This window comes from Podarcis bocagei, assembly GCF_964188305.1.
Source record: "Podarcis bocagei genome assembly, chromosome: 8".
NCBI classification, from domain to species: Eukaryota; Metazoa; Chordata; class Lepidosauria; order Squamata; family Lacertidae; genus Podarcis; species Podarcis bocagei.
The window spans coordinates 5,220,016-5,246,223 of NC_138133.1; the positions used below are offsets into that span (position 1 = coordinate 5,220,016).

General features: G+C 44.4%; 1 protein-coding gene across 1 annotated transcript; it reads left to right on the forward strand.

Moving 5' to 3' along the window:
* Positions 1-12: 12 nt before the first annotated feature.
* Positions 13-26,208, forward strand: ZMAT2 (zinc finger matrin-type 2). Its single transcript, XM_081206672.1, has 6 exons — positions 13-137; positions 16,141-16,234; positions 17,182-17,305; positions 18,316-18,389; positions 23,210-23,355; positions 25,568-26,208. Exons 1-6 carry the CDS (start codon positions 120-122, stop codon positions 25,709-25,711), a joined length of 600 nt encoding a protein of 199 aa, XP_081062798.1. The 5' UTR covers positions 13-119; the 3' UTR covers positions 25,712-26,208.

The window sequence follows — 26,208 nt, forward strand, 5'->3', positions numbered from 1 at the left end:
CCGGCCGGCCGGCGCCGCTTCCTATCGGTGCTTTACGATCGTGGCGGGAGAGGCCGGGGGGGGGGACGACGGCGGCGCGCGCGACACTTTACGACTCACCGGGTCGCTTCCTGGGCAAGATGGCGTCGGGCAGCGGGGTAGGTAATGGGCTTACTTTGGGAAAGGAGGAGGAAAGAAGGGCTCTGTCTGTTCCTTGTTTTAACCTTTAAGCATTTCGGGGGGGGGGCAGGGGCGGAAAGCCCCCTCAGCTCCGGCCCCTGCCACCCCCACCCCCTGCGCCCACCGGCTTCCCGTGGGGGGGGGACACCGGGGACCCCCCTCTCAGGCCCCGTTCGGGCGGACGAGGGTCCCGCCTCCTTGGCCGCCCAGCGCCTGTCACGTGCTTGCCCGTGTTTACTCACAAGTAAGCGCCCCGAAAGCCGCGTCTTGGCGGGTGCCGGCAAGGAAAGCTACCGAAGAGCCTGAAAGGAAGGCGGAGCCGAGCTTCGTCCCCTCCCGAGATCAGCCGGAGCTGCGGGCGTAGCAGCTCATGGTCTCTGTTTAACAGGCTGTGGGGAAAGTTCCGGACTGGCCAGGAGGCAAAAACAGGCCTTTGCTCCGTCTTAGGTTGGTGCTGCCCCAAAGTCCTGAGGGGAAGAATTCCAAAACATCGTTCTGGGCGCGTGCGGGGAGTCACACCTGCATTTTACAGCTCTTGCTGCTTCTCGGCCACCGTTGCTTCTCGCTGTTCCGCAGCCGCTCGCCTCCCTGCTCTCGCTCTGCTTTGCGCCTTCGGACTTTGGGTGAACTCTGGGAGCTGCTGTGCTCACCTGTGTCTCGTGGGATGCAGCGCTCTTAACTGCCACAGACCCCAGGGACTCGCAGCTTGGTCCTGTGGAAGTTAGCTGCGCTTAAACCCCTTGAAATAATCCAGTTTAGGTAGCTCAGCTCTGCATGAGACTGAGCTGCCAGCTGGGTATGAAAGGGGTATGTAGAAATGACATGGTTGGTGTCTTTTTGGAGCTGCTAACATTTTGGGCATGCACAAAGAGAGAGAGAGAGATGGTTTCTGCAAAATTCAGAGGTGCAACCTTCATTTGTGGTGTCACCCAAGACCCCAAAATAGCACAAGAAATTTGTAGACCCAAAAGCTGCCTTTGGTTGCTTTCTTTCCAAAGAGGAACTTAAATATTTTATTTACTTATTTCTGCAGGATAACTTGATTTTTGCTGACTTAACGTTTTTATCACATCCTTTCCCCCAGGAAGCTTAGAGCAGCATATATTCAAAGCAAACCTATGAGATAGGATCATTCTTGAATGGCCAAAGTGTCAGCAAGTCAGTTTTATGGCTTTGGACACCCTAGCCACTACATCACTCACAGAACAATAAAATACTTTTATCACTCTGGGGCTTCAGGTACACAGCTGTTAGGCAGGTTGAACAACTGCTGTATCCATTGCATGTTTAATTTGGATGGACGGGAGAGGAACTTGCACAATCAGAAGATACAAAAATGGTGTGAAAATATCAGATATGCACCAAGTGTCTCCTTGAAAGTCCACCAGTTCTCACCAGTTTGGGACTGTGCCCATATTCCAGCGACACACGGTAGGAGCCAATGAAGCTCACAGTGTTGGGGACACACTATGCCTCACCATACACACATCACTTAAGGCACCCCCATTCTCAGCCCCTGTGGCACAGCCAGCAGTGAACCTGATACTGCAAGTCTGCAGGCATTCCAACAGACAGGAGTTCAAATCCCCATATGCCATAAGCGGCTCACAAGTGCTGTTTTAAAGCACAACTCCCCAAAAGAAGGATGGAGAGGATACAAAACACAGTGTCTACATAGCTCCTCAGCAGGATACCTGCAGAGGACACACACAGGCCTCTTGGGAGAAGTGCCTACTCAGCTAGGGGGAAAACACTTTTGCTAAGAAACCATGGGAAGACACAAACTGAAAGCAACTGTTTTCAGTAACTCACTTCATAGGGTACAGGGTTGAGAAGTTGGAGAACCCTATTCACCTTTTACATGCCTGCCCCCACCTGCTACCCCCCAAGACATGTCAGAACCAGAAGAGGTGAGGCTCTCAGAACTTGAACCCACACAGCAAGCTTCACAGGGCAATTTTTTAAGCAGCCACAGCAGTAGACAGGAATTGCACTCTTGGGCCATTTGGCTCCTGGTCCCTAAACCCAACACCCACTCATAACTGCCAGGAGTACAAAGCCTAGAGGAGGAGCCTTGGACTAGCAGGATAGCTTATTTTTCATATTCTTGGGGTCCTGGTTCAGATCGGGTACACCCCCAAACTAGGAAAGGTGGGAAGTGATCCACACAATGTGGCACACCTGACCCTGTTAGGAGGAGCACTGTATAGACCCTTTGGCCCACCAACTCCCTTGGCAACCACCCCCCCCAATCTATCTCCCACCTTTCTTCTGGTGGACCAACCTTATTGGGTGGCATCCCAGCTGGGCTCATTGCCCCTGCTCCTCATCTCTCTCTGCCCACTAGTGCACCCTGAGAGACCTGATCCCTCACAGTCCTGCAAAATTAAGTGATTAGAGAGAAACAGAGCCACTGCCCATGAAGCTCCCTGCTCCTTCTCACAGTCCCATCTTGAGGCTAGGTGAAGCCAGATTTTTCTAGGTGGGAAAAGAATTCAGCATTCTCCAACAACAGAGATACACCATTTGTCAATGTCAGAGCCTTTATTGAGCAGCTTCAGTGAAAGAAAGACACGTGATGCTACAAATCAATTGCCTCAGCAGGGCCCCTGGTTGTACACCAGTTCCGTGCTAGGAACACTTGCACCTCCTGCCAGACTGTCTGTCATGGAGCTTGCAAGAGTACAGGAGCCTGCTAGGGACAAGTAGGCTAACAATCTCTTTCTATAAATTTATTTAAATGTTCAGATTAACAAACAATCATCAAGCAAAACAAAACAAAACAATTTCCATAAGTTCCCTTGGACGTCCCTCCTCCCCTTTTGTGGGTCCTTATGTTCACTTTTTCTGCTGCATCTTCTCTGTTAGTCCAATTCTATTAAATCTCTGATAAAATCATAGTCCAGCATTTAACTACAGGTGTCATTCCAATCCTACTAATAATTTTAATTGTTTACAATGATTTTTTAGGTAAATTATATATTTTCTCCATTCCTTATTGAAATTTTGGTCTTCCTGATTCTTCCGGTCAGTTTTGCCATTTCTGCATAGTCCATCAGTTTAATCTGCAATTCTTCTCTGGTAAGGACTGTGCCTTCTTTCCATCTCTGGGCTAGTAGTGTCCAGGCAGCAGTAGTCACATACATGAAAAGTCTTTTCTGGTCACTTGGAATTTCGGCACCTACAATTCCTAAAAGAAAAGCTTCTGGTTTTTTTTAAAGAAAAGGTTATTTTAAACATTTTTTTTCAATTCATTGTATATCATCTCCCAAAATTCTTTTACTACTTTACAAGTCCACCACATATGATAGAAAGTGCCCTCTTTTTCCTTACATTTCCAGCATGTGTTTGATCTTGCTTTATACATTTTACTTAATTTGCCAGTAGTTAAATAGTAACGATACATCATTTTCATATAATTTTCTTTCAAAGTATAGCATGCTGTAAATTTTAAGTCCCAATTCCATAACTTCTCCCATGCTGCTGATTGTATTATATCCAAAATCCCTCACCCAGTGTATCATTACTCATTTGACCTGTTCGTCTTCCGTATGCCATTCTAATAATAATTTATACATTTCTGAAAGTAATTTAGTCTTATTTTCTAACAGCTCCTTTTCAAATTTAGAGGTTTCATTAAAGAAATCTTTCTTTTTGTCAATCTTGAATATATAATTAAGTTGATGGTATTGTAACCAATATGTTATGCAGACAACTTATAATCATTATTTAATAGAGAGATTGGCCTATAATTTTTGACTAACAATATGTCCGTTTCCGGTTTTGGGATAAGTGTGATATAGGCATCTATGCAGGAATCTGGCACCTTCCCTGTGATTAATATCTGATTCATTACGTCTTTTAATGATTGTGCCAGATAGTCTTTCAATTTCTTATCGTACTTTGTTGATAGTCTATCTGGCCCTGGCAAGTAGGCTAACCATCTTAGTCATTGGACTAACTGCAAGGAACACCACTGCTGCTTGGTATGGTGTGGGCCACCCTCCTGTTCAACACAGAACAGGTATGGGATAGTTCTTGGGAGAGTGCAAGGGAGACACAGATAATGAACCATGACTTTTGTCAGCAGCTGGAGCACATAGTCCCTGGATGAATGTGTGAGAGGGAGAAGAGAAAGAAGAGCAAATGGTGCCGCCTCCACCACCTTCGGGGTTGCAGTGGGATTCTGTAAACTGAAAACCACTCTCAGTTGGATGGCCAGATCAAATAGTGGCCAATCTTCCAGAGGCCACACATGATATCTGGCTGTCCCGTCACCTGGCATCTTATGAAGCCAGGCGAAACCGATCCAACCCAAAAAGCAATAGGGCTTGTGTTCAGCTCCAAATTTAAACAGTGGTGAATGCAAGCTGGGACTGCAAAAGAACAATTGGGAGCCACTCCAAGGCACACACAAACTGGTTGCTCCTTTGCAACTACTTCTTTACCGTTTATTGCCTGACATAATATGATGTCAGGTGAATGTGTCAGCCCAAAACAGCCTTGAGGGTCAAATTAGGAGACCTGTCAGGCTTAAGATTCTCCACTGCTGCTGCTGGTGTGCTCCCCATGCATCTGGGCTGTGATCACGCAAGGCAAATGTGTCCAGGAGTCACTTCCAGCAGTGGGAATGAGTGGAATGCCTGCTTTTTGTCTGCAGAGAGCTTTCTTGTGTGGGGGAGACAGTGCTCCCTGCTGTTGGGGGAAGAGTGTTAAAGCATTATACAGTATTTGTATATAGCAAGGAGGGTTGGGGGAGACATGAGAGACAGTTATGATAGCTATGAAGTATCTGTCCTCCGTTCCTTGTTCCGCCTGATGCTGTCCTGGCACCTGCAGTTGTTGGGTGTTTGTGTCTGGGGTCCTGAGGAGAGGCCATCTTGGGAATTTAGGATTAGCAGTGTGCTATTCTATGTGCGTTCTGTGGGCGGGCTGTTATGTGCAAAGTGCCCTGTCTCCATCATCTTCCACTATGAGCTTTAAGTGTGCATGACATGAAACCAGAGAGATAAAGATCCATGTTTACACTTGTGCATAGGTGATCTGGAATTAGGAGTGAGGTTGCTGATGGTACCAAATTGTACAGGGTGGTAAAACCCAAAAAAATATTGTAAGGGGCTCCAAATTTATCTCTTCATGCTCAGTGAGCGAGCATCAAAATGGCAAACGTGATTAGATTTAAGCAAGTGTAAAGTGATGCACATTGGGGCAAAAAATCAATCTCACATATATACTAATGATGTCTTATCTGGTAGTGGCTGATCAGGAAAGAGATATTGTGATAAAGGTGGGTAGTTCAATGAAAATATTGACACAGTGTGTTACAGTGCTGAAAAAGGTGAATTCCGTATTAGGGATCAGTGGGAAAAGGATCGATCAGTAAGCTGCCAGGATCATTGGAGATCATTCTTACCCTCTTCAACTTTGATGGACTCAAACTCTTCCAGGGAAACATAGAAGCATTAAATATGTTGGGAACACAAAAATGCTGGCGACAGCCAACCTTTTCTGGCAACTGGAAACCTTGCATTCTACATACAGTGGTTCCTTGGTTTACGAACAGCTCTGTTAATGAACTATTTGGTTTATGAACTCTGCAAAACCGGAAGTAGTGTTCCAGTTTGCGAACTTTACCTTGGTCTACAAATGGAAGCCGAAGGGTGGAAGGGCACCGGTGGCGGGAGGCCTCATTAGGGAAAGCGCACCTCGGTTTAAGAACGGACTTCAGCAACAGATTAAGTTTGTAAACCGAGGTACCACTGTACATGATTTTCAAATGGGTATTTAGAGGTGTTTGTGAGAAAACAATGGTGGAAACATTCCTCTAAATTTCCAGGTTTGAGATGTTAGCCCTGGGATTCATTCAGAGTTTAGAAATTAAGCCTTTGGTTGAGGGCTGCTATGAACATAGCTGACAACGTTTCCCTTTTTTTAAGGGAAATTCCCTTATTCCGAATAGGATTCCTCGCAAGAAAAGGGAAAAGTTGACAGCTATGGCTATGAACTGTTGAAGATGTCTGTTTAAAGGAAGGGAAATTGAGGGAGAGAGAATTGACCTGGTAGCTTATAGTGTTGTGGAGGCAAGCATTAGGTTGCGAGCACTACATTCCTAGTCTGAGTCCTTTGGCACCATTGAATGATTGCCTTTGTGTCCCACCTTTCCTCCAAGGAATTCAAGTTGTCATTCATGGTTCTTCTGTTCGTCCCCATATTATCCTCACAGCAACCCTGTGAGGTAGGTTAGGCTGAGACACGGTGTTAGAAATTGAAATATAAAAGCTAGGAGCCAAATGTCACCACAACGGAATGCCTAGGTGCCCCACAGATTAGCTGATCTGCACAGCAGCGCAGCACCAAAATAAACATTTATTTTAGTGCCATGCTGCCCCACAAGCTAGCTGACTGGCATGGTATGGCAGCAGCAGCAGCCTGCCAGATGGAGGTGTTAGTCGCCAAACTTGATGCCCAGACATCTCCACTTCCTCACAAAAGACTGGTTGCCTGTTGTGAAATGCAACTGGCACCCGGTTAGTTTTGAACACTGCTAAGACACTGGCCCAAGGTCACCCAGTGACTTTCGTAGCTGATCAGGGATTTGAACCCTGTTCTCTCAGGTTCTGGTCCATTACACCACACTAGCACAGTAGGAAAGAAAGAAGGGAATAGGCAGACAGGAGTTTGACCATTTGGGGATTGCAGGCCAGGAAGCCAAGGAAGCTAGGTCTGCTTACTAGGATGGCATCTGTACTTTTTAGGGTGGCATAATCCCACTAGGGGCAGCGGAACCATATCTCTGGTACAATTTCCCCACGGGTCCAGGGGCTGGATCTGGAAGTGGGATCCAGTTGGAAAGAAGCAGGGAGTGTTTGCTTATAAATTTCACAAATTGACAGAGTTCTCTGACAAATCTGCCAATGCAAGGCAATGTAAACTGTGGTTTGACTTGCCCTCAACAGCAGTGTACCTGTGGGTACAGCTAAGAAACTTGTACCAGGAGCCAAGGACATATACATGTCCAGCTCAGACATCAGATTGATGAGCTCCGGCTGAAATTCTATCCTCAACTGTAGGTTTGAAAGAGATGCGCTGCACAGCGACCGCTGTGAGAACAGGAAGCTGGGCTAGATTGACCTTTGCTGTGATCCAGTAGGGTTATTCTTGTGTTTCCCTGCCACAGCAAACACAAACTATTTTCTTCTCTAGAGCTTCACCTTAACTACGCTCTTGTTTATCCAAACATTTTGCTACCCAAATGTGTTTTTTTGTTTGAAGAAATGCATTTGTACAATCGTTAAGAACAAAAGTATCACATTAGAGGTCCTTTTTCTGGTGGCAGCTTTGACTGAATCTTGTTTTATGCAGCTGAACATTTCCTGTGTTTTTGTGCCCTGTGATGAACGTTAGCCTGAGGTCCTTTTTTCTCCTTAGCTTATGTCTTCTCTTGGGGAGAGATTCACTGTAGCTGCTAAGCACTTGTTAAAAGATGTTGGGGCTTCCAGCAAACCCCTCGTTTGATCACACTGGAAAAGTTTCTTTGGAATCACAAGCCATGCCTTATTACAGCAAGATCTGAAGTTGAGTTTGATTCATTTCTCTCTGCCTGGCCTAGGGACATGGCTAAAAGATCTTCAAAAGGCTACAGCTTCTTTTTATTATCTAGGAGAAAAGTGAAGCAGCTAGTAAATTGCCTTCTCTCCAGGCACAGGCCAACTTTGATTTGTGATAGTGCTGCTTCAGTGAGGTTGAATCTGGAAAATACCCTCCCCCTCTAATGTTAATTTCTGCCTTGTAAATCTCCTTTCTTCTTTTTACCTGGAGAAGTGGCTAATGATCTTAGTCATGACATGTTTAAACCACTTAACAGGCTCTGGGAATAAATGAATCAAGATTTCAACCTCTCTCTAGGGCTCTCTTAATTCTTAGCTGTAGTTGTTTGCAGTGATTCCATTTTAAGAATTGCAAGGGGTAAGAGTGGCATGAAAATTTGATTCCAGTGCTGCACTTCTTTTAAATGAGCCTTCCGTTGCTTGTTTTTATTGTTGTAAGATCATTCATTTGACTAATAAGGGGGAATATGACTTGTTAGGGTGTCAAGGCTTTTCCCATTTCCCCCAAAGTCATAATTAGAAAGAGAGAACTGTTTGCAGACCACTCCTTCCCTACTGCTTTATCAATACAGACTTTAAAAGGCAACCACCCAGTAGTGTATCCCACCTATGTCCATGCTCTGTAGTGTTACCCTCACTGTTAAATGACTCATGATTCCCAAGGGTCTGGCAGACCTTTCTGCAGTGGCAGAGCATGCGCCGCTGGCACCCAGGGCATGTGCATGCTGCGCCATGGAGGTGGGGTGTACTGCTGGAGCGACTGCATCCTTCTCGGATTCCCTCCAGCTGTGAGTGTAACTTAGTTGAGATCCTGTGCACCCCTCAGAAAAGCGGAACGGGGAGAAACCCAACTCACCCTAAAAGCCTATAGGGGCACCAGTCACTCTCTCAGTGGCCATGGTAACATCCCTGACTCCTACCATTCACAGAGCTCTGTGCGGTTAACTCCCCATCACAAGGAGCCAATCTGTGCAGTGACAAGGAAATGTCCCAATTATACCCTTCCCTCAGCACCAACCCATACAATCAGCCAAAAACAGACACATCACAGTACCTGCATGAACCACTGCCTGCAGGAAAAATACAGCAACTGTAAATCTCCAGGAATCCCTGCACATAGGGGTCCTTATTTCCTTATATCATCCACACAGATTACAGTGGTACCTCGGGTTAAGTACTTAATTAATTCCGGAGGTCTGTTCTTAACCTGAAACTGTCCTTAACCTGAAGCACCACTTTAGCTAATGGGACCTCCTGCTGCTGCTGCGCCACTGGAACACGATTTCTGTTCTCATCCTGAAGCAAAATTCTTAACCTGAAGCACTATTTCTGGGTTAGCGGAGTCTGTAACCTGAAGCATATGTAACCTGAAGGGTATGTAACCCGTGGTACCACGGTAGTAGCCATCATGCTTTTGACTGCACAACACAAAAGGAAGAAAAGAGAGGCAGTACAACAGAGCATCCAGATAGCCCCCAGTAAAGGTAGCACCAGTGCAAGAAGGGCTCTCAAGGCCCAGTGTTAGACAGGAAGGAGGTATGAACTAAGACAGGGGTCGGCAACCTAAGGCCCATGGGTTGGAGGAGCGCCAGAAATAGCCTACGCTTACGGGTGCTCCTCCGACCTGGAAGAGCGTTCGTGCGCACATGCCCATCCTCAGACCGAGAGTTGACCGGCTCATTCTCTGGTTGAAGTTGCCGACCTCTGAACTAAGATAACCAACAATGAATGAAAAACTCCCTGGAGCTTGAGATAATGAGGCTGGAAAATGGGAAATGCAAGTTTGAGCCCTATCCTGAAGAGTGGTGGGAACAAGGCCCAACCCATCTTTTGCATGCTTGGTCAGCAGCAGTCATCTCAAGAAGTAAAAACAAGAGATCGGACAAAAACTAGAACCATATGCATTCAGTGTCTTGTTTCCCTATCCAAATCTGCTGGATTCTGGGAGTACCAAGGTTCCTCTAGCATCTGTTTCCTGGTCTCAACTCCTCCCCTTCTTGCCTGTTGCAGCCTGCCAATCCCAAGCCGGATGACACTTTGGGACTCGTGATATTCAGCAACTTCAGGAGATAGGAGAAGGACACATAAAATCATAGAATTGTAGTGTTGGAAAAGACCATGAGGATCACCTAGTCCAGGCACCCCCAACCTGCGGCCCTCCAGATGTTTTGGACTACAATTCCCATAATCCCTGACCACTAGTCCTGTTAGCTAGGGATCATGGGAGCTGTAGGCCAAAACGTCTGGAAGGCCGCAGGTTGGGGGTGCCTGACCCTTAAATGCAGGAGTACACAGCTGTCACATACAGGGATCAAACCTGCAACCTTGGCATCATCAGCACCACGCTTTAACCAACTGAGTTATCCAGGCCACGTGACAGGCCATTTGCTATCTCTCACCCACAAACACACATACATAATGGATGGCGACTAACAGTTTGAGGTTGAATCCTGACAAGACAGAAGTACTGTTTTGGGGAGACAGGAAGTGGGCAGGTGTGGAGGACTCCCTGGTCCTGAATGGGGTAACTTTGCCCCTGAAGGACCAGGTGCACAGCCTGGAAGTCAATTTGGACTCGCAGCTGTCCATGGAGGTGCAGGTCAATTCTGTGTCCAGGGCAGCTGTTTACCAGCTCCACCTGGTATGCACCACTGAGGCTGAGACCCTATCTGCCCGCGGACTGTCTCACCAGAACGGTGCATGCTCTGGTTATCTCTCACTTGGACTACTGCAGTGTGCTCTATGTGGGGCTACCTTTGAAGGTGACCCGGAAACTACAACTAATCCAGAATGCGGCAGCTAGACTGGTGACTGGAAGCAGCCGTCGAGACCACATAACACCGGTCTTGAAAGACCTACATTGGCTCGCAGTATGTTTCCGAGCACAATTCAGAGTGTTGGTGGTGACCTTTAAAGCCCTAAATGGCCTCGTTCTAGTATACCTTGAAGGAGTGTCTCCACCCCCATCGTTCTACCTGGAGACTGAGGTCCAGTGCCGAGGGCCTTCTGGCGGTTCCCTCACTGTGAGAAGCCAAGTTACAGGAAACCAGGCAGAGGGCCTTCTCGGTGGTGGCACCCACGCTGTGGAACGCCCTCCCACCAGATGTCAAAGAGAACAACAACTACCAGACTTTTAGAAGACATCTGAAGGCAGCCCAGTTTAGGGAAGCTTTTAATGTTTGATGCATTACTGGATTTTAATATTTTGTTTTGGAAGCCACCCAGAGTGGCTGGGGAAGTCCAGCCAGATAGGTGGGGTATAAATAAATTAATAATTATTATAATAATAATTGTAATAATTTCATTTGTATGCCACTTTCCATAGTTGAAACCATGCTCAAGGCAGCTTACATAATTACAAACATCACAAAAGTAGTCATAAACAATAAATAAAACATCAAAAAGTACGCTGCCAAACTGAACAATTTCTACATGAATAATAAGAAAATATAAAACTAAGATACAAAATATGAATATCAATAACAGCAACAACAGCCCTTCCCCCAACAACGCTCTCTGAACAATATCCTAGCCCAAGAGTCTGTTCAGCAGTCTCAGCTTTGTAGCTGGAGTCAGTCAGGCCCCACCCTCCCAGGCCAGGTGGAAAAAGGCTTGCAAGGCAGGGAGCAGGACTTTCAGAGCACTGGTCTGGTGTAAAGTGGGCCCAAGTTCAAGGGTTTTATTCAGAGTAGACCCAATGGTCATGTCTAATTAGGTCAATTAATTTAAAACGGTCTATCTACTCTGAGTAATTTTAGTTGGATACAACCTAATGTCCTGATTGTGGCTGCCTAATAGGCAAGCTTGGGAGCAGTCCAAAGCTGAGAGTGATGCCAGGCCACTCCAACAGGAGGTGTCTTTTGATGGACCAGCATCCACATATAGCCTATTGCCTGCCTATCATCTTAATTGCTTGTCTCTCATGGGTTTCCTTTTATATTAGGGCCAGGGCCCCTAGGCCCCAGCTCTGGCCCCAGCTCCTGTGATGTGTGAGAGGCATGCATGTTATTTGAAGCACAACATAAACCCAAATGAAGCTGCTCAGACCCATACAATCCGCCATGGAAGCCCACAACTAAGAAATATCAGGTTGGGGAATACCAGGAAGAAAGGCTTTTCAGTGGTTGCCCTAATTCTATGAAACCTTATTTGTGGTTAGTGATGTTAAATTCTCGAGAATAATCTTTCGGAGAATATTCTCGAGAATATTCTTGTTTAATGAGAATATTAGAGAATTTTCATTTAAAATAGGAGAATATTCATTTTAATGCATTGAAAATGACATAATTAGTTAATATACATGTTTATTCATGGGTAAGCTTGTTCAGATGGCAACCAAAAATTGTACAGATACTTTTATTCAATGGGGCAATGCAGTGAATTCACATTCTTTGATTTTTTTGCACCAAACTTGAAATTGAAAATCCAACCTGAATGACTCACGTTAATTACTAAGCCTGCCTCTAACTGTATATTTATCATCAAGTTTGAATTATAATTATGTTGTGCGTGAATGAGATGTAGCTTTTAAAGTAAAAGGAATATAAAAAAACTCAGGTCCACTACATGAGTGCATACGAATTCAAATGTTCATCACATTAAATGAATAGCATTTTTAAAACTTTAAAAAAAAAGTTTTCTGTAGCTCACATTTCAGAACTGCCAATGGTGAATGACACAATGCCCAGTAATTGGAACTGGATCAAAAAAATAATTATTCATTATTCATTACTTACATTGGCAGTATCACAGCTTGACTTATTATTTACTAGATTTTTTTAATGTGGGTTGTAAAACTAGAATTTACAGTTTGTGGAGAATATTCTCCAGAGAGTTTTCTAGCAGAGAATATTTTCACCTCACCTCCCTATTTGTGGTGGCCCTAATTCTTGGAAACTTTTTTTGTGGACCCTAAAATGCTTTCTATTCCAACAAGCTCTTTCTTTTAATTGCCAGTTTTCTGTTTTTAAATGGCTGTCGCTTTATGGATTGTTTTTACTATGATGTTCTTAATGTAATTTCTTATTTGCTGAGCTGTCTTGTGAAGGCTTGGCTCGAAAAGGCAAGATAAAGATAATACACCCACCCACCCACACACCCACACACACACACCCACACGGTGTCCATTCAAATGTTTATTCTAAATTGATTATGTGTGTTTCAGTGTAGAAATTCTTTCTTGAGTCAAATTAAATAAATTAGAGATATGCCTACTGTGCGTAAAATAATGCTGGGGTGTTTTTTGGGGGAGGAATTATGGAATGGTGCTTGGTATCATAGGCTATTTCATGTACAGTGGTACCTTGGGTTACATACGCTTTAGGTTACAGACTCCGCTAACCCAGAAATAGTACCTTGGGTTAAGAACTTTGCTTCAGGATGAGAACAGAAATTGTGCTCCGGCAGTGCGGTGGCAGCAGAAGGCCCCATTAGCTAAAGTGGTGCTTCAGGTTAAGAACAGTTTCAGGTTAAGAACGGACCTCCGGAACGAATCAAGTACTTAACCCGAGGTACCACTGTACATTTGCTTTATTCTTAGGAATGAAGTTATGTGGATTTTGTCACGTATTAATGCAACCCCCTCAACCCAGAGGTTGTAGCATACAGCTGACGTACGCAGAGGGGTGTTGTGCAATCTGAGCTCCTTCTCTCTTAACTTTGTTTGATGGTCTCCCCCATAGGTTTATTCATGAACAGGGAGAAACTCAGAATGAAAAACCATACAGGGGAACCTGTTTTTGTGCTTATTTAGTTGTTGCAGGGTCGGGATGCAATGTTAGAGCAAGGCAAGAAGATGCTGTCTTGCTGGGCTAAATGAGAAAGCATCTGTCAGTAGAACTAGCACCCCGAAGAAGAAGAGGAAAAACAGCTAAAGAGAGAGGTCTCAAGGCTCTTACGCTGAAATTCAAATCTTGTAATCCTGCAAAGGGTGAAAGAAATAACAAGAAAAAAGCACCAAAATTAAAATGCTTGTGTAGAAATGCTTGACTAATTTTATTTTAGATTTTTCATTCTAAGTATCCCTTAGGCTCAGGCTTAGTAACAATTTAAAAATGTAAAACTTAACATAATTTAAATTTGAAGCTCTCCTCTCCTGAATGCTTTGGGCAGGCAACATTAATTTAAAACAGTCATAGTATTTTTGAAGGCAGATTAAAAAACTTGAAAAACGCTAAGACTCTTCTCTTCCCCCTCTCCTTTTCTTTTAAAAGTTGAAAGCTACAACTCAGCTACCCATATTACATGTGGCTACGAAATGGTAGTTTAAGCAGAGGTCCGGGTTTGGAACATCCAGAAAAAAATTGGTTTCCAGAATTAAGGAACTGCTGCTTGAGAACACCTTTCTTTTTGCTGTTTGGTGCAGGAATGGCAGAATTAAGAGGCTTACTCAACCAGATGGAGGGCTGGCCCATGGAGGCATTCCCCTTATATATTAGGCCACATGTGGTTATGCTTGAAGAGCACATCTGTCTGGCCAAGCAGGTGGTTCTATGTCCTGTGCTGCTAATTGTTACGAGATTTGAAAAGATGGGAAGCAAGTATAACCCACATTCCTGAAATAAATTGCCTTTTTAACCTTTATCCTTAAATGGGTCTAAGAGGAGATCTTTGGATGTTGCCGAGTTTTGCACCCCATCTGTGAAATGGTCCCCCTGCTCTCTTGTACTATGTATCTGTGTTTTTTTATCAGGAGGAGAATTTGCCCTAGAATTTCCTAACATGGCATCTGGGTGGCTAGGTGTCACTGTGCCAAATGCTTGCCCCATTCTATTGGGAAGCCTCTTTATTTTTTAAAGCTATGATGCTTGTTTCCTTGGGAAAAACTTAAAGCACACTCTGCCTCTTCTTGTTTTACAAATCTGCCTTGTCCTGCTTCAAAGGAGTCCTATTGGGTCAGATCAAAGGTTCATCTGGTTCCACAACCTGTTTCCAACAGTGGTTAGGCAGATGCTTTGGAGAAGCCCTGAAGGTGGACATCAAGGCAACAACTTTTCTCAATTTTATGTTCCCCAGCAACTGATAGGTGTTGCCTCAGAAACTAGTGATTCCATTGATAAATTTAGCCTCCATAAATTTATCTAATGTCTTTTTAAAACCAGCCAAGCTAATGGCCACCACCGTACAGTAAATTCCATAAGTTAGTTGTATATTGGGTGAAGAACTACTTCTTTTGCCTGCTCTGAATATATTGGTCATCCATTCCATTGAGAGTATTTCACTTGGTGCTCACTTTCATTTCATGGATTTATATCCTTGAGTGTCAGCCTGCTTCCTGGACACACTCAGATTCTTGCATGCTTTTCAGAAGCTCAGTGTACTTTTTTTTGGCTGAAGTTAGCATTGTATAAGAAAGAGTTCTACTGTGATAGGAGGGGGGGATTTTTTGCACCCTTTGCATATTTTTTAAAAAGTCATTTCATTCTTTATTTACAGATGCAAAATATTTTTAATCAGGCACACACAGTCAGTAAAACAATCTTATAAATGATATCTCATTTCTGTATCCGAACAAATTATACCACGTTTAATTTTATAAACCCCTATCATGACCCACTCTTATTTACATTTCCCCCTTGTACTAAATAGCTCATGGAAGTCAAGTAGTATCGTTTAAAGCTTTCCAGGTATAACTCTGTTTTTCTGATGACTTGGTGATACCACCCTCATTTCACAAATGTATATCATAGTTGTGCCAGCCTCCCATATCTACTCAAGTTTCTGCCTGCTTGTTGGAAATCTTCTGCCTTTATTTTGCTATAGTTAGCAGGGAATTTGCAGTGACAGCTTCTTGGTCTTGTAGCTGTCTCCATCTGCTGTAAAGCATATTTCAGTCAGTGGAGGAGTAAAGTCATGCCCTGCATCTGCAAAGCAGCTATTTAAAGATAATATTTTTTTAATTAATCTGTTCTTGGGACTCACTATTCAGTCCTATATATGCCCCAGGTGTGAGGTATGTGATGCAGCTACCTTGCCGAAGCTAAGCAAGTCTGAGTGTGGTCAGTAGGGGGACCCTGTACCTGCCACCTTTAGCTCTATGAAGGAAGAGGGGATATAGATCAAACAAACAAACAAACAAACAAACAAACAAACAAACAAACAAAGGTTTAATCAGAAGCAAGTCCCACTTTATTCAATAGGGCTGAACCCCCAAGAAGAGTGCTTTCGATTGCACTTTCAATTGGTTGGATTGCTGTAATGCTCTCTATGTGGGGCTGCCTTTGAAAAGTGCTTAGAAACTTTGACTGGCTCAAAGAGCAGCAGCCAGATTGCTTGGGCTACTTGTTTGTAGTTACCCTTGGTGGTTTGCAGGACTAAGACTTCCTTGCTTTGCTGAATTGAATGTTGAATTTCTGCATTTTCCTTTGGTTTGTAGGCTAAAAACCTGGACTTCCGCCGGAAGTGGGACAAAGATGAATATGAGAAGCTTGCAGAGAAACGACTCACGGAAGAGAGAGAAAAGAAAGATGGTTTGTAACATACTGACTTCTTCCATTAAGAGCCACTGGCTTAGTTTGTAGAACATAATGCAAAATTGCAGAGGAAAAATACGGACCATTTAATTCTGTGTTCTGCTTCCATCCAAAACAAATCGTAATAACCCTTTCCTTTCCTGATGCTCTTGATGCACTTCATGAAACAAAGAAAGATTAAGAGCAGGTTCATCTGATTTTAGAAGCAGGGAATTAAAAGTAAGCGAGAAGACTTACTGTATTTTTCGTTCTACAGGACGCACATTTTCCCCTCCAAAAATTAAGGGGAAATGTGTGTGCGTCCTATAGAGCGAATGCAGGCTGCGCCGCTAAGCCCAAAGCCAGAACAGGAAGACGGAGCACTGCGGAGTGCTCCATCTCGCTATTCTAGCTTGGGCATGGCTGCGCGCACAGCCTCCCCAGGGCAGCAGGGTGTCTTCACCCCGCTGCCTGCAGAAGCTAGCAAGGCTTTTCCCAAGCCAGAACAGCAAGACGGTGGGCTCCGTCTCGCTGTTCTAGCTTGGGGACGGCTGCGCGCACAGCCTCCCCAGGGCAGCGGGGTGTCTTCACCCTGCTGTCCTGCAGAAGCTAGCAAGGCTGTTCCCAAGCCAGAACAGCGAGACGGAGGGCTCCATCTTGCTGCTCTAGCTTGGGGATGGCTGCGTGCAAACCTCTGCAGGGCAGCGGGGCGCTGCGCTCCAAAGGCTTCAGGGATCTTTGAGGCTGGCGGGGAAAATTTTTCCCCTGTTCTCCCCCTCCTATGGTCCGGTGCGTCCTATGGTCCGGTGCGTCCAATGGAGCGAAAAATACGGTAGGTTGAAGTTCTTGAGGAGCATATTTTGTCCAGTGTATAAACAATGTATTGTTTTACATTTTGAAATACAGTTTTGAATTCCCGGTTTAAATTGAAGCATTTTAAGAAAACCTTATTGATTATGTTTTAGGCAAACCAGTGCAACCTGTCAAGCGCGAGCTTCTTCGGCACCGAGACTACAAGGTGGACCTGGAATCCAAACTGGGCAAAACCATTGTTATTACCAAAACAACGCCGCAGTCTGAGATGGGAGGGTGAGTCATCCTGAGCCTTGGCAATGCTTGTTCAAAGAGCACACAGCAACTAAACATCCAGATGCCTCTATCTCTGTTCTAAATCTGTGCCTGGAAGCTATGGTCAGGTGGATGAGGGCTAACAGATTGAAATTGAATCCAGACATGGTCATGGAGGGCACAGATTTTGCTGTGGCTTAAGGAGGTTGGAATTTCCTCCGGATTTTTTGAACTGCACACTTTAGATGAGTAGACCTATTTTGTACTGGGCTCCACTCCTTAGGCATTACCTGATTACCAGAATTTTAGTTTCAAGTACTAGTGACCCTCAGGGGAACATGCCTGGCCCTTAACCTCTGTCAAGATTTTACACTGGTGAACAAGTCTGTAAAGCAAGAGGTTTAAAAGGCACACCCACCCCTCCAAACTTCATGTGGGGGGAAATGAAATTTTAAAAGTGATGTGCATTGGGAATTTGTGCTGCCCTCTGCTGTTTGGAGTGAGCTTTTTAGCAGAGCTAATAGGTGATAGCTGCTGCTAAGGATGAATGGCCTCAAAATACCACTCCATACCACCATGTCTGCCTATCTACCTTAATATCATGGTAGTACAAGAAGGAGAAAATGTGCGGTGGGACAAGTGCTCTGACTTGCTGTGCAAATTCTCATGCCCTGCTCTTGCTTTGTGAGATAGCCCATAAGCCCCTGAAGTCTTGGGTACATGGCAAGTAGCAAAGTTCAGTCTCTTAGGCTCAGCAAGAAAAAAATTATATTTTCTTGCACATGCAAGTTCCAGATTGCAGGACAAGGGGCTTTGTGTGGGATTATTTCCATAGATGGCAAGACAGAGCACTTAATGAAGAGAAATCGCGCCTGTGTTCAACCTATTTCGGAAAGTTCAGTAACATTGACTAGATAGCCCTTGTGTAGTACTCACCTTAATTTGATATGAAATAGAAACTGAGAAGCCTCACGTAAAATAAATCTCCTGTTAGATATGAGAACTGATGTCCTTTCCCCCTTTCTTTCCAGGTATTACTGTAATGTCTGTGACTGTGTAGTTAAAGATTCCATCAACTTCTTGGACCATATCAATGGCAAAAAACGTAAGGATAAAGCACCTTTTTTCCCCATTAGCCAAGAAATACAATGTTACCTGTCTTGGAAACAGAGGAAGCTATCCTGATTGTCCTTCAGCAGCTTTTGGTCCTGTGGGACCAGTTCCCTTTGATTCTGATCATTCCTTTATTGGGAGATCCCAGAGGGAGAGCAGATGCTTGTTACTCAAATTTGCAGATGACACCAAACGGGGTGTGTGTGTGTGTGTGTGTGTGTGTGTGTGTGTGTGTGTGTGGCTAACACCCCAGAGGACAGGATCACACTTCAAAACGACCTTGACAGATTAGAGAACTGGACCAAAACAAACAAGATGAACTTTAACAGGGAGAAATGTAAAGTATTGCACTTGGGCAAAAAAAATGAGAGGCACAAATACATGATGGGTGACACCCGGCTTGAGAGCAGTACATGTGAAAAGGATCTAGGAGTCTTGGTTGACCACAAACTTGACATGAGCCAACAGTGTGACGCGGCAGCTAAAAAAGCCAATGCAATTCTGGGCTGCATCAATAGGAGTATAGCATCTAGATCAAGGGAAGTAATAGTGCCACTGTATTCTGCTCTGGTCAGACCTCACCTGGAGTACTGTGCCCAGTTCTGGGCACCACAGTTCAAGAAGGACACTGACAAACTGGAACGTGTCCAGAGGAGGGCAACCAAAATGGTCAAAGGCCTGGAAACGATGCCTTATGAGGAACGGCTAAGGGAGCTGGGCATGTTTAGCCTGGAGAAGAGGAGGTTAAGGGGTGATATGATAGCCATGTTCAAATATATAAAAGGATGTCACATAGAGGAGGGAGAAAGGTTGTTTTCTGCTGCTCCAGAGAAGCGGACATGGAGCAATGGATCCAAACTACAAGAAAGAAGATTCCACCTAAACATTAGGAAGAACTTCCTGACAGTAAGAGCTGTTTGACAGTGGAATTTGCTGCCAAGGAGTGTGGTGGAGTCTCCTACTTTGGAGGTCTTTAAGCAGAGGCTTGACAACCATATGTCAGGAGTGCTCTGATGGTGTTTCCTGCTTGGCAGGGGGTTGGACTCGATGGCCCTTGTGGTCTATTCCAACTCTATGATTCTATGATTCTATGATACTCCTTTGAAACTTGTCTTCAGGGTTCCATCCTCTTGTCCAACGTGGACATGTAGCTCCAAGAGAGGTGATGTGAAGATATGATGTATTAGTGCTCCTCTTAGTACTCCATGTACAAGTCTCCTTGGCCCTATGATCTCAAGTCTTTCTCAGTTCTGATTGAAACTAGATACAGACAAACTAATTGCAGTTTAATAATAATAATATTAATAATAATGAGGCTTGAGATAATGGTGGCTGACAAGGCCATGTGGGGGAACAGGCTCACTTCTCACTGATGTGGTTCAGTTTTCCTTCACCACTGAGGCCTTTGGGTTCTTTTGTATCCTATTCATCTTCATGGGTAAGTGAGAACACCTAGGAGCAGTCTTCACAATGTTTATTTGAAGGAAAGGCTGCAGTCTCTCCTTTCAGACTAGAACTGAGCAACTTTCATGTCTTCATGGTCTCAGGATCTGAGCACTGCAGGGCATAGTTGATTGGACTGTGTTGGCAGGGTTTCTATGAGATGAGTCACTGGGATTAATCTTATATTTTATAGTGAGTCAGATCATTCACTCAAGACCTTACAGAGCGTTCCCCTTGCTCTGCTGCCGGAGGGACATTCAACATGCAGAATCATAGGCTCTGCCCTTGAACTGTGGTCCTTCTTCAATGGCTTCCTCTAGTTTTTCAAGCACAATTTATGGTTCATGTTTTATCAGATGACTCAGCCTTGCAACTCTTTATTCAACAAGTGGTTGCATACTCCTCTTTCCCCTCCCACTCTGCTGCCATACCAACTTCCTCTGGGCTTAGGAAGACACATCCCCCATCATCAAAATGGGAAGCCAAACTTATGAACCTTTCACCCTTGGCTGCCCCCCTTGATACTTGGTGTTCCAAGGAAAGAAGCAGCAAAATGTGTTTTGTGTAATTTGATCTGCCTCCATGGTTGGGGGCTGTATGCTGAATACTAGTTGCTGCAAACCACAAGGGGGGAGGGTGCCGTTGCGCCCAGGTCCTCCTTGTGGGCTTCCCATAGGCCTCTGGTTGGCCCCTGTGAGAGCTGGATTGCTGTGCTAGGTGGGCCACTGGCCTGATCCAGGAGGCTCTTCTTTCGTTCTTGTAAGCATTTCTTTAATAAGAAGATGGAATCTCTGTCTTTTCTAGGCATAAAACTTAAAAGCGGTTTCCTTGGAGATTAGAGAACAGCTTGGAAGTGTGGAAGCCATCACTCAGAAGGCTAGAGGTGGGGCGTTGATGAAGTCCCTGATTCATCCACCCCTTTCCCCCTATTTCATTTTATGACTTCCTTGATCTTAGAGGAAGTCACATGCACGCCCATCAGAAGGTGGCTTCTTCTGTGTGGCATTCTTTATTTGGAGCAAACTAGAATCTCTGGAAGTTTCTGAATCCCCCTAATAGTGGTGTTGTGGAGAGTGTAGGGTTCTTGATGTGTGGGGCCATTCTGCAACTCCATGTGGTGCTTTGATAGCAGACTCTACATGGTGGAGGTTAACTGTATCTCTCCACAGGGACCTATTGGTTTTTGCATCCCAGCAGCAGAATTCTTACAGAGATGCAATATTTGTTTGTATGAATATATACAAAAGCTTGTGCTTTATTTGCCAAGATGCTTGGATGCAAGCATGAATCAAGGTTCAGACATTGGGAATGCACTGTGGAGGTGGTTGAAGATGCAGAAACAACTGCTGTCGTATCAGGTCTTTTTTTATTTGGTTTTGTTAACCAAACAAAAAACCTCTGTACTTGCTCCAGCGAGCCTGTCCCTTCCCCCACCCCCAGCAGGAGGATCATCTCCCATCAACTGGCCTGTGGGAAGGAACAGGAGAGTAAAGGAGGCAGGCAAAGAGGATTTCAGAGCCTGCTCCAGGTGGTCTGTTTCCTCCCCATCACAGGGCCAACTGACACCAGTTGCGCTGTGGCAGGAATCTTGATGACATTTATATTTTTTATTGTTTTATTGTAGTTTTGAAACTAATGTGTTTTGATTTTGCTTGTAAATCCACCTTTGATGTCCTTAAATTAAGATATAAATAATAATTGACATTCCCTGATACAGGTACAGATTTCGATATCTTCCTGAATTTTACCTATAAATAGCTATTGTTCAAATTTCAAACTACCTTCTAGTGTTTCTAAACAGACATCTTTACACCATGAACATGAGAGAACCTCCTCACCCCAAATTGTCCTTAAGTATACCTCCTGGGTATAAATACATTCCAGGTGACTAAATGAATTCAGTTGGAGGAAAGTAAAAGGTTGGTTTGCTTTTGAATGCCATATATCTTGCAAGCTCTCAAGTATTTGGGTCCCAACTGTTAGTCTTTTCCCATGTATTCATTTATATTACTACATTTTTCTATTTCTATTTTCTTACATGCCTGATTTTATGTTCTATTTTTTCTAAATAAATTTGAGGTTATTCAAGGTTCTGCCACTTGCCCTAGGTTATTAAGGTTATACTTAACAGCCCTAGGTTACTTGATCATCATCATATTTGGTCAGTTCACTGTCTTCACAGTTCAACTATGATCCTGCTGTCTTACATGACAGATTTATTGTCTTTTATTATACTTTTATAGTATTAAAACTGTGTCCACTGCTTTAAGGGACTCTGGGCCAAAAAGCAGTAGAGAAAAAAAATGTAACATGACACTTATTCATTGATTATTTCCAATAAATGCAGAGGAGTGATGAATAAATGCCAAGTAATAAATGCCAATCCTTAGTTCTTGTTTGTGCTAACCAGATATCTCTACAGTTACAGACTAAAGGATAATCTTTTTAATAGAAACGTTGATCTGTTCCCTTCAATATGTAAACCAAGGCAGTTAATAAAAGATAGATAACCAAAAAGGTTCTGCTCCTGGCCCACACCGATTGCACCTCATGTCTAGATGATATATGCAGTGCATTCTAGCTTAATTAAACTCTGACAGATATAGATGCAAGAAGCAAGCAGAGTATGACTCATTAGCTACCCGTTTGTAGGAGTTACAAGTCCAGCAGGCAAATTTGGTCTCATCCCACTTCAGACATGCAGTTTATGGAATTTGTCAACATGATCACTCAGGTGCCCTCCCCCACCCCCATGGAATTGCTTCCTGTAGGGGAAAAAGAGTATTTGCAAGCTCAGTTGGCTTAGAGGCAATCCTGCAATGTTACAGAAGGCACCAGTCACTTGCAGCACAAGTCTAATTTGCTATGCATAGTTGGATATTAGCTGGGGTGGGGATGGAGGTAATCAGAAAGAGGGAGAGAGCACAGAAGATAGTTATTCCACTTCTTCCCTGCTGGGTCAATCAAGACCTTCAACTCTGGTGCACTATTAATTAAGAGCTTGGTGAGCATGATTGCCTATATCTCAAATTAACCTTCGGAGTTAGCATAGCCTGCCCATATAAAAACAGGGCTGTACTGTACTGTGCAAAGCAGCCAGTTTCAAAGACAGCATTTTCACAGTTCTTTGCTACAGAAATGTAAGGATGAAAATGATTTTCAAGATGCAGCTTGGCTCTTAATCTTTTTCTCCATTGCCTAAGAGAGTCTGAAGGTTGGTCGGCTGTGAAGAGAGATGCTGGGGTGAGATGAAGCTAGGTATCCAGAAAAGTGTAATATTTTGCTCCCAGACGGGACAAAGGTTTTTGCTTGGCTGCTGAATATTGGCAGGATTTCTGAGACAGTGTTGTTGGTTCCCTCCTTTTCTAGATCAGAGGAATCTGGGCATGTCTATGAGAGTGGAGCGCTCCACACTGGATCAAGTGAAAAAACGCTTTGAGGTGAACAAGAAAAAAATGGAGGAGAAGCAGAAGGATTATGACTTTGAGGAGAGGATGAAGGAGCTCAGAGAAGAGGTGAACTGTTGCCCGGAATTGAAACAATTAGCATACCTGGAAAGGAATAACACCTAACTAGGGGGCTTTCTGTCACAATTGGATGGCTAAAAAGAGCCATTTAACATGCTAAAAAATGAAAGTGTGACAATACATTTTCTTAATTTTCCAGTATTTCTGAAATAGTGGTTGCTTTTGATCCCATCATAGTGCTCATACCAGTTTATTCTCACTCCAAAAATTGCTCTGGTCCTGTTGCTTAGGCAGGGAGCTAAAGCTGCCAGGGAGATATTTCTCCGTGTTTGGTCTCCTCAGTGCAACACTGACCTGCAGGTGGCAGCCAAGATTTTTCCTGTTGTCGTTCATTCTGTCTGCAGCAACCTCAGGAGGGCTTGCATTATTTCCAGTGTGTCTTTCTCTGTTTATAGGAAAGCTGTGCAGTTCCAGCACTTTTCCTTTTAGAAACCAAAGTGTGCCAAAGATTAGAATGATTTCTCTCACACAATAGGTGGACAGACTGGGGGAGATAGCCTGTCTCCCCCCCGCCCTTTCTGATACAGGCAGAACCTTTTTCTTTAACACGTTTTTGTCTGTGGGGGATTTTTACTTGTCATGGGAGAGACTTCAGTGCCATCCATTGCCCTTCCAGAAACAAAAGAAACCATTTCTTCACTTAACTCCTCAGGGCCTATGTGCATATTTTATGCAGGTTGCGGAACTCAGCTTTCTTTTGCATAGAAAGTTGATATTTAACACAGAATTCACAGACCCCTTTATAGAACCCAGCAAAGAACAGAGGCTGATCTTTCCCTGGCTGTGTGATTTGTAGACCTTCTTTCATAGGCAAGTCAGTCTTTCTTAGGCACAGTCACCTTTTCTCCCTGGAGAATCACAGAAGAATTACAGGTAACTCACAACTTATGTGTGTTTAACATATGTGATTTCAGCTTTACATGGTTGAAGGCTGGCTGGCTGAATCACACAAATTAAATGCACAGAAGGTGGAGAGCTGAAAAGGTCTTTTTGCGCAGGGTTTTTTTGGCATGGAAAGAGCATTTAAGCTCCCAGGTGTCCTTACTGGGCTCTGGAAGGCTCTCGCGAGATCGCATGGGAACTTGGATGACCATGTGAGATCACACAAGAACCTCCCAGAACTTAGGGCAGGGTGCCCTTAAGACTCGTTGGGTGCACTGACTCTGGAAAGTAGGATTGTGTGTACACGCTATCCCCAAAATGTAACCCCTGCATAAGATATGGGACTTACCTGTACAAGGTTTCATAGCAGCTTTGGTGAAACCTTTAGATAAGCCACCCCAGCGCTCTCCCTCCCTCTCTCTCTCTCCCCCTCTCCCCCTCCCCCTTTTACTGGCTGTTTGGCTGTAGGTGAGGAAAACCAATTCCTCACCAGTTTGGGGAAATGAAATTACCATGTCATATGGGAAATGCAGAAGTAGCTTCCTTTACAATTCCAACAGCATTTTTTTTTTTAATTTTACAAATCAAGCCAATGGGTTTGATCTCTCTGTGTTTGCCAATGGCTGCTCTGAAAGAGCCCCACGGTGCCCCTGCATGTTTGAGAGAGTTGTGCAAACAGGAGAGTCCTTTGAGCTTCAACAGCCTCAGTAGCTGCCAAGGAGTCAGTCGCTGAAGTCACACTTCTGCATCCCCCAACACGTCTGGCGCCGTTCCAGGCCTTGTGATCTCACAGAACGAAACATTTTGATTAGAGCTGTGGAAACCCTTTGATGCCAAAACCCCCCAAAGCCACTCAGAGCACAGCTTATGTTCCACTGAGCAGCTGTCACTCGGCTGTTCCAACAGCCATCAGATACTGACATTGTCTGTCGCCATCGTTCAGCACCACAGTTGTTGGAATGGGGCATCAGTACAGAATCCATGTCCATTGCTTTTAAAGCAAAACTGCATTTTCATTACTGTTAATTTCTGATGAAGCCTTTGGCATTTGTTTAATAGCAGTTGCTGACAGTTGCTGGACACACTGTATTCTTCACATGTCACTTCTGTGTGAGTGTCTTTGGGCTGCTGTCTTTCCACTGCTCCTCTGGGACCAACCAGAGGAGCCAACATTTCTCTTCCATCCATTGTTTGCTGTGCAGACAGGGAAGAAAATGTCGCCTCTGCTGTCTGATTCCCTAAGTTGTGTCTTCCGTGTCTTTAAGATTTTAGTTGCGCAAGCGAGCTTGACTCATTTGGCAGCTTCCCTTTGTTGCAGGAGGAAAAGGCCAAAGCCTACAAAAAGGAAAAACAGAGGGAGAAGAAAAGGAGAGCTGAGGAAGACTTGACGTTTGAGGAAGACGATGAGATGGCGGCTGTGATGGGTTTCTCTGGTTTTGGCTCTACCAAGAAGAGCCACTGATCAGCCATGAACTTCCACCTGGATGGATATTGTTTCTGCCCTCAAGATGCTTGACAACCCTTGGAAGACTTTATTAGAGAATTTGTATCGAAATGTCCTGGTAGAAGCTGGCTGTAGGAGTTGGGAAGGAATCACACACTCTTCCTGTGTGGGGCTGGCTACCCCCTGCTGTTGCTAGTATCCTGCCTGCCTGCAAAGATAACATCACAATTGCCTGTGAGGTGGTAAACCTAAATATCTGATAAAGAACTTTAGCATCCCCCATCCCCCAAGCTCCTTGGGGGATAAACCCATTTTCAATATTTTTTTAACACTTCGTTTCCTGTGATGAGCCTGCAGTTGGAGCTTTTTTTTGGAGCCCCCAATTCTTGCCCCTGCCTTCAGCTGCCCCTTTCCCTATATGAGTTCTGCTTGCTTCATGTTGTATGGCCTTCTGTGCACGAGAGACATTCTGCTGAGTACACTTTTCCTGTAATAAAGTGTTAAAAATCTTATAA